General features: G+C 53.5%; 1 protein-coding gene across 1 annotated transcript in view; it reads right to left on the reverse strand.

Moving 5' to 3' along the window:
* The window catches only part of SOX13 (SRY (sex determining region Y)-box 13), a 53917-nt gene extending 45026 nt beyond the window's left edge, over nt 1-8891 (reverse strand). Inside the window, exon 1 of the mRNA XM_011990460.1 lies at nt 8528-8891. Within this exon, the coding sequence (XP_011845850.1) occupies nt 8528-8811 (284 nt within the window). The 5' untranslated portion in view covers nt 8812-8891. The remainder of the gene's footprint in view (nt 1-8527) is intronic.
* Between the last annotated feature and the right edge of the window lie 360 nt (nt 8892-9251).

Below are 9251 nucleotides of genomic sequence, written 5' to 3' on the forward strand. Positions count from 1 at the left end.
CTGAAGGGGCCACTCCCTCTGCTTTCAAGAGCACCCTATTCAAGCCCCACTGCCCTCACCCCACCTGCCTCTGAGTTCTGGCTGTACCTGCACACAGGCTTCCCTCCACCCCTCCTCATTACCTTTTACTCCCCCTTCTTTCCCCACCCTACCCCACCCTCATGGAACAGGCCCGAACCAAAACCTCACAGGGATGGTTGAGTGACTTCAGACTCCAATAGGGCTGGAGGGTGGGGAGAGGTTGTTCGCGTGAGGGTGAGGGACCTCACACCCCGCATAGGCTGAGGCCTGAGACAGAAAACCCTCCTCACTCTCCACTCTGAGGAATGCCAGGTCCTGCCTTGTGTGGCCAGGCAAGAGTTAATGCTTTTAAGTCAGTGTGAAGGCAGCTCACGCCAAGGCTCCCCTCCCTGTCTGGCCTTTCCTAGGCGCCAGGGCCAAAGCAGGAGGCCCCATCAGTCCCGGGCAACCCCCCCACCCCTGCCCCCAGAGCCCGCCAGGGGGTCCATGGGGCCCACTCAGTTGTCATCGTGAAAGGGCATCAGCCCAGTCTGACACATTTCCACAACCACTCCTCCTGCCAGATCCCTCTTAGCACTGGTCAAACCGTGCCTCCTCTTGGTCTTCCGTGGAAACAAACACGATGACATTTCTGCTTCACTATCTGGCAATATTAGATGTATTTTAAATCCTTTTCATCCTGATGACAAAGGTGCTACACATTGTTGTATTACTTTTAGAGACTACAGAAATAAGAAAATGAATATGAGCCACGATCTTTGAAAAAAAAAAAAGAAGTCATGGCCGGGCACGGTGGCTCACGCCTGTAATCCCAGCACTTTGGGAGGCCTAGGCGGGCGGATCGCCTGAGGTCCGGAATTCGAGACCAGCCTGACCAACACAGAGAAATCCCGTCTCTATTAAAAACACAAAAAATTAGCCGGGCATGGTAGCGCATGCCTGTAATCCCAGCTACTCAGGAGGCTGAGGCAGGAGAATCGCTTGAACCTGGGAGGTGGAGGTTGCCATGAGCCGAGATGGCACTATTGCACACACCAGCCTGGCCAACAAGAGCGAAACTCCGTTTCAAAAAAAAAAAAAGAAGTCAACAAAGAATACTGACCACCCCCAGTTACAGGAGCTGGAGTTGGAGCTGCTCTGCCTGCTGCACCTCCTCTAACTCAGCACCTGTCCCGCATGCTGGACTTACAAGAAAACCTTCAAATGGCTAGTCCTGGACCCCCACAGCACCTGCCTTTCTCTGCACCAACTCAGCACAGGACCAGAGTCTGCATCGGGGCACCATCAGCCATACCTGGGAGCAGGCCCTGCCCCCAGATTCCTCACCCCCTTTGTTGGGGGATGGGAGGGGGCGGGACCAAGGTCCTCTGAGAACTAGTTCTCACCCCATCTTGTTCCACAGGCTGCACATTCCATTCTCAGTCAAGCAGGGGGCGGGGACTGGGGGAGGTAAGGCAGAGGGGAGGAGAACAGTCTGGCCTCCTCTGGGGCGGATCCCCCAGGGAGCTCTGGGCTTGGCAGGCAGGGATTAGGACCAAAACCACCAGAGCGGGAGGGGAGCCAGGAGGGCTCCTGCCCAGTCTGTGGCCCCTTCTCTCTCCTCTCAAGCCAAAACACTGACACCCTAGCTTGGACATGTCCCCGGAAGACACAGGGGGACAATGTCGGGGGGTAACACTAATACCCTTCCCCCCAACCCTGCCCCAATCCCTGGGGCAGTTTATGGGGCTTCATGCCAAGGCTATTTAAATGCTAAGGCCACCATTTCGGGGAGAGTGGAGGGAACTGAATTCCAAATTTGATGACTTCCCAGTGTCAGACTTCCTGTGACCAAAAGGGTGTGGGTATCAAAAGCTATTTGGGAAGAAAGGTGGCAGCTGGAGATACTGTCCCCACTTCTAACTTCTTTTCCTCTACTATGCCATACACATTCCTTTCCCCAAAAAAAACACCCCTGGCTGAAGCCCTCAACATGTGGGTACAGATCTCGGGACGTCTCCTAGCTGTGCACATCCTGTGTACACTCAGCACTCTGAGATACCAGGCCACACACACAACACATCCTGGGGCTTTGGTTTGCCCATGGATGACCTCAGGAGGAGGCAGAGGAAACCTCAGCCACTTCCTCCTCACCTCACAGCCTCTAGGAGGTCTGACCACCGCTGCTGTTCCATCTGAGACCATTGAGATCCTCCCTGACAGCACCACAATGTGCTCCTCCCAGGAGTGAGCAGGGAGGCAGGCCTCAGGGCCTCCTTCACAAAAGACGCAGTCCATGGAAGGAGAGGGGTCTTCCAAAAGCAAGAAGGACCTCCTGCCACCCACTAAGACAGGAGAGCCACCTGGAGTAGCAGGTTGTAGCTACAAGGTTCTATGCTGTGAGGCCAGGCTTGGTGGTTCTCACCTGTAATCCCAGCACTTTGAGAGGCTGAGGTGGGCGGATCACCTGAGGTCAGGAGTTTGAGATCAGCCATGGCCAACACAGTGAAACCCCATCTCTCCTAAAAATACAAAAATTAGCCAGGCATGGTGGCGCACGCCTGTAATCTCAGCTACTCAGGAGACGGAGGCAGAATTGCTTGAATCCAGAAGGCGGAGGTTGCAGTGAGCCAAGACTGCACCACTGCACTCAGGCCTGGGAGGCAGAGCAAGACTCTGTCTCAAAAAAAAAAAAAAAAAAAAAAAAAAAATATCCTGATTTGGGGCGATCACAGGCCGGGTAGCTTTTTTTTTTTTTTTTTTTTTTTTTTTTTTTTTTTTTTTTTTTTTGGGACAGAGTCTTGCTCTGACACCCAGGCTGAAGTGCAGTGGTGGAGTGATCTAGGCTCCAGGTTCACACCATTCTTCTGCCTCCGCCTCCCCAGCAGCTGGGACTACAGGTGCACACCGCCACACCCGGCTACTTTTTTTGTATTTTTAGTAGAGACAGGGTTCCACCGTGTTAGCCAGGATGGTCTCGATCTCCTGACCTCGTGATCCGCCCACCTCAGTCTCCCAAAGTGCTGGGATTACAGACGCGAGCCACCGCGCCTGGCTCAGAAATCTTTTCCTAGGGGAGCTGCAAAGGCTTCATCATCATGGGGCTTTAAGTTGGGTCCATGGCATACAAGTGCTCTTAGGAGGGAACTACCATATCACTGCTCCTCCAAGAAAGTATTTACATTTTTTAAAAAGCAGTCACTCTTGATCAGAGAAGCTGACAGAGGTCGGAGGAACCCTGCTGAGCTGGCCTGCAGCAATCTTTGAACCAAGTCTTCCCAAGAACTAAGGAAAGGCCAGTCAAAAGGCAGGCAGTCACCGAGGCAAAGACCACCATCCAGAGCGTGCCTTCCTGCTTCGGGGCAGGGAGCTGACAGGAGAGGGAAAGCAATCCTCCATGGGTCTAGTTCCCCATCTGGTAAAAGGCATTGTGATGGCCTCCCTGGCTGACACATCCGGGTTCCAGAAAGGGGACTAGCAAAGGGTGAGGACCGCAACGAGTTCAGGCAGGAGCGAGCCCTCTTAAGCAAACACTGAGCACAAAAATAACTCCCATTCAAAGCACGATTTACTGTGTGCCTGGCCGGCCCTCCCAGCACAGAGCCCTTTTCAAACACTCAGCTTCACCCCTGAATGTGGCTGGGGGAGGGGGCTCAGGAGCACAGCTGCATTTGAATTCCACTTTTTCCGGTGGTGTCAGCTTCCTGGAGACTTACCCAGGGGAGCTACCCAATAAGGACCAATCTCAAAGCACCCCCAGAGAGGAGAAAACCTTTGTAGAATCCAGTGTCAGCCTCTCAAGGGCAAGGACACCTAGATCCCTTGGTGGAATAGGCCTAGCTCAACCAACACTTGTCTGGTAATAGCAAACCCCAGCTTACTATTCGTGGAGCGCTGTTGCTACAGACATCATCAGCCATTAGCCTCCCAACAGTTCTAAGAGGAAGGTATTGGCCGGGGGCGGTAGCTTGCGTCTGTAATCGCAGCACTTTGGGAGGCCGAGGCGGGCAGATCACCTGAGGTCAGGAGTCCAAGACTAGCCTGGCCAACATGGCAAAACCTCGTCTCTACTAAAAATACAAAAATTAGCCGGGCGTCATGGCACGTGCCTGTAGTCCCAGCAACTCAGGAGGCTGAGGCAGGAGAATCGCTTGAACCTGGGAGGCGGAGGTTGCAGTGAGCTGAGATCACGCACTACATGATGAGTGAGACTCTGTTGCCAAAAAAAAAAAAAAAAAAAAAAATTAGCCGGACGTGGTGGTGGGTGCCTGTAATCACAGCTACTCAAGAGGCTGAGGCAGAAGAATCACTTGAACCTGGGAGGCAGAGGTTGCAGTGAGCTGAGATCGCGCCATTTGCACTCCAGCCCAGGCAACAAAATCGAAATTCTATCTCCAAAAAAAAAAAAAAAAGGAAGGTATTATCACTGCTACCGTCCCATTTCACAGGAGGGAAAACAGAGGCTCGGAGATGTTATGGGACAAATATTTCTCCTGACCCTAAATCCTTCTCACTGTGGATGTGTTTTCCTAAGTCTACCAATTACCACAGTAGCAAAATGCCCACTATGGGACTCTCCCACCAGAAGGAATGACGGGGATAAGGGTGCAGGTGGAACGTGGGGTATTTTCCAGAGCCGAGGCAGCACTGAACATCATCCATGACTGACCCTGGCACTCTTGATCACAAAATCTGAGTTGGAGGTGGAAAGCCCTCCCCAAGCAAGTCTAATCTAAGTCATCAAGTCAGCCTCCTAACTTGCCTGATTCCATCCTTGCTCTCCTTGAAGCTCTTCACTACTTAGCAGCCAAAGTGATCTCTCTGTTGTACATATTTTTCACTTATGAAAGTAATTTGGCCGGGTGCTATGGCTCACACCTAGAATCCCAGCACTTTGGGAGGCCGAGGATGGTGGGATCATTTGAGGTCAGGAGTTCGAGACCAGCCAAACCAACATAGTGAAATACCGTCTCTACTAAAAATACAAAAAAATTAGCCAGGTGTGGTGGCACACACCTGTAGTCCCAGCTACTCAGGAGGCTGAGGCAGGAGAATCACTTGAACTCGGCAGGTGGAGGTTGCAGTGAGCCAAGATCACACCACTGCACTCCAGCCTGGGCGACAGAGTGAGAGTCCATCTCAAACAAATAAACAAGCAAACAAATAAAAATAATTCATGACCATTGTAGAAAAGTAAAAAAACAAATGGGAGATAAGGAAATTAAAACCTTCCATATGTCTAGGATCCAGAGCTAACCTCTGTAAATATTCTGATGCATCCTCCCAGATTCTGTCCATGCGTGTGTGCACGATGGCCATGTGTACACTTGCAATTCTCTGTACAAGATTAAGACTGTACTCTGCAGTTTTATATCCTGATTTTGTCACTTCTTATGTAATTTTCCAGGTTATAAACTGCTATTAACCACGTTTTGGGGAGGTTTTGGGGTATGGTTTGTATACCCACCCAGTACTAAATTCAGAAAGGACGAAAGGGTCTACAGCAAAAACAATCTTTTCTCCATCCCATCCCTCAGCCACCATTTCCCTCCCTTGGGGCAACTAGTCCCAAATAATCTTTTAAAATCATGGAGCAGATCATGTCACTCCCCTACTTAAAACTCTCTGATGGCTTGCCATCACCCTGCAATAAAATCCAGGCTCCTAATCAGTCTTACTCTCTGGCTCTCCTCTGATTTCTCTGATTTCTCCAGTCTCTCCTCTCTAGCCACATAGCTGTTGCCCCTGTTCTGGCCTTAGGGGGTTCCATTTGCTATTCCCTCTGCCTGCAATCCCCCATCTCCAGGTCTTTATGCAGCTGGCTCCTCACCCTTCAAGGCCTGGGCTGAGCTGTCCTCTCCCCCAAGTGGCCTTCACTGGCCTCCCAATCTAGGGCCACCACTGCCTGACCTACATATGTTTTCTATCACATCACCCTGTGGTATTTCTTTCACATTGCATGTCATAGTCTGATAGTCTTGGTTACTTAAAATTATTTACTGCCTGTCTCTCCACAATAGAAAGACGCCTCTTTGAAGGCAGGCACGCTGCCTGTCTTGTTCTCCCCTGTTATCCCACTGCGTAGCACAGGCCCTGGCACATAGCAGGCGGTCAACAATTTCTGTTGAAGGAGTGAATGGGGTGACTACAGTGTCAGTTGTCATAACTAAAAACTGCCAATTGCAGGATCGCCAACACGAAGAAGCAACCTTCTGGCCATCCCCCCCATGCCTGGGGTGGAGGTTGGAGGGTCTGAGAAAGGAGGACAGGAGCCTGTTGTCCAAGGCAGTGTGGCTGGACAGCAGCACCCTGTTCTTCCTCCTGGTTCCTCAGCTCACCCCTTACCTCTGCTATGCATTTGCAGAATCCCGAATCAGACAAGGAACTTGTGACAAACCCAAATTCCTAGAAAATCCTCCAACTGCAAGTGGAAAGTTGGAGGTGACACTTTTGCCCCTCACCCCAAATCCCACATCCAGTCTACCCAGACAGCTGTGCTATTCCATGTTTCCAAGTGAGTCCAGCAGCAGGAGCAGGCGCTACCCAGGGAGCAGGGCTCCTCCTGGGACAGTCCCAGCCCATCCCACCTGATTCTTCCCCTGGGCCCCTGACACCTGGGCTCTTCTCTCTAGAAATTCACCCAGCCCCAGAGACACAAATGCACATCCAATCCTGATCCAGCAGCCCAGGCTGAGGATGCTCAAGGGACACCCTTTTGGAGACACTTCCTTCCTGGGACCTGATTTCCATGGAGAGAACACTGCAGTTCAGCCAAGATTGATTTTTAAGAATGAGGAAGGGAGGGAATGAAATGCTTTCACAAAAATTGTGAAGGGAGGGAGAAAGGAAGGAAACAAGAAAAAGAAAAAAGACTCAAGAAGATGGCAGTAGACAAGGAATAAGAAGGATAAGTTTGATCTGAGGGGCTGGAATCAGGAAAGGGTGGGAGAGAGTACAAGATCTCCTCGTCTCCAGAAGTGGGCGATATTATAATTCATTAGTTGAGCACAAACGCCAAGTGCTCTTCTGGGCTCTGTACAAGGTCAGTTAAATAATAATGGCAATAACAGCTAATATTTATCTGGCACTTATTATGTACCAGGCACTGTTCTCAGTTTCACTTTATTAAGGCTTTTAATCCTCAAGTCAACCCCTTGAAGCGTTCATATTAACCCTATTTTATGGCTGAGGAAACTGAGGCACAGAGGTTAAGTTAAATTGCCCACAGCCACACCGCCAGGGGCATCTGGGATCTAACTCCAGCTCCAGGACACTTAACCACTAGGCTATATTTGGCCCTCAATGATCCAGGTAGGTGGGTCCCTACCCTCCGGGAGATCATGCCTTCCAAACCAGTATCTCCCAAACGATCACGACATGCCAGTTTCAAAGATGGCTGCTTACTCTACCCATTTCGCATGCGGGAAAGTCCGAACCCACGCTGCCCATCGATGGGGAACTGGAATCCAAATGTGCTGAATCCCAGCATTTTGCGAGGTGCTTTCTAATGAAGCACAGTAGAAACAGGGGTCAGCCTCAGGCCCTGACTCCCGACTGCGCCGAGGCGCGGATTACGGAGTCGGGGAGCCTGGGAGCCGGGGAGCCGGAGAAAAGGAGCTAGCGGGCTGGAGCCGCGTCGGCCGGGTCCGAAAACAGAACCGCGGAAAGCAGGGAGACCGCCCCAAGCCCAAGGCAGAGAGCAGAGGGCAGAGAGCGGCCTGGCTCGACGGAGAGCGCCGCCCGGCCAGAACCAAGCTTGCCTCCCAGGACTGCGAAACGAACAGAGTTATGCACCCATCTTTGAAACCGGCATGTCGTGATCGTTTGGGGGATACCGGTTTGGAAGGCATGAACTCCAGGAGGTAGGGACCCACCTACTTGGACTACTGAGAGCCAAGTACAGCCTAGTGGTCAAGAGCCAGCAGCATCGTCTCTGGCCGTCTTTGGCCAGACCCCTTCACCAGCGCCAGCGCCAGCGCCGAGGCGTCCTGCCCGGAAATTCCCAGAGAGTCAAAGCAAACTTCCCAGGAAAACTCTTCGGCTTCCTCCAAGCCTCTGTCACCGTGGCGGCTGCCAAGAGCGCCAGCGGAGTCTTTGCAGCTGCCGCGGGCCCTCCAGGGCGGGAGCCGCCGCTCCAGCGTTCGGGGTCCTCCCGGAAAGGTCCAGGGCTGAAGTTCAAAATTCACTTCCCGCCCAGGCCCGGCTCACTGCCCCGCCCGGTACTCTCCGGCAACCCCCACGTCTCTTGCCCTCTCCAGCTCCAGTTAGTCCTGGAGCGCCTCCAGCCTGAAGACCCATGCGGGCAGCTGGGCGAATCCCGCGGGCGATCCCTGCGCGCCTGGGGACTGGAAGCAGCCAGAGCCGGCGCACACACACAACCTTGTGTGTGCGTGTGTGTTTACGTACGGAACGCGCGGGGTGGGAAAACAATGGCGAGCCGCTGGGAACTGAGCGACTACCCGCTCCGCATCTCCCTACCCCTAGGCGCGATCAGCCTTTGCAGCGGAATCGGGATGAAAAGGCTCACCTACGATATCCCAGGGCGGGAGGTGTGGGTAGTAAAAAGCAGCCTGGGGTGGGGGTGGGGGTGGGACGGGAGCAGCCGGAGCAGAAAACAAACAGGATGCGGCGCCAGTCTGGTCCGCTGGGGAACGACCCTGAAACCGTGGCAAGGGGCGCGCGTCTGTCCCCCAGCACCCCACGCAACCATGGCGGAGGAGCTCTGCGCCTCGTCGCAGGCACCTGAGCCCCACGCAGGACGCGCGCAGGTCGCCTCGGCTTCCCACTGAGAAATCCTTGAACTAGGCGCATAGTCGGGCTAATGAGAAAGACCTAGTCCTCTGCGGTCGGCGAGGAGCGGGTTGGGGGTGCACCCTAAGCTCGACTCGCGTGGTGAACGCGCGCGCGCGCGCGCGCATACACACACACACACACACAAACACACACACACACACACACACACACACACAGCCACGCACTGCCTTACAGGCTGCCACCCCTCTCCACAAGGACCCAAGTCGGCCAGGGAGGAGCCGCCTCTGCCCAGGGTTGTTGGGGGTAGGTGAGGGTCCGTCCCTCCTCGAAAAACTTTGCACGGGGTGGAAACTCGCAGGGAAGAGAGCCGGTGGGTGCCCAGAAACGTAGGGGCGCAAGTGTCAAACTTCAGCGGGCTGGGGAGATGGGCGCGACGGCGCGATCATGGCGCGGAGGGGTGCACTTACTACTCAGCCAGGCGCGGGGCTCGGGGCTCG

The sequence above is a fragment of the Mandrillus leucophaeus genome, unplaced genomic scaffold (genome assembly GCF_000951045.1).
Source record: "Mandrillus leucophaeus isolate KB7577 unplaced genomic scaffold, Mleu.le_1.0 Scaffold38, whole genome shotgun sequence".
Lineage (NCBI taxonomy): Eukaryota > Metazoa > Chordata > Mammalia > Primates > Cercopithecidae > Mandrillus > Mandrillus leucophaeus.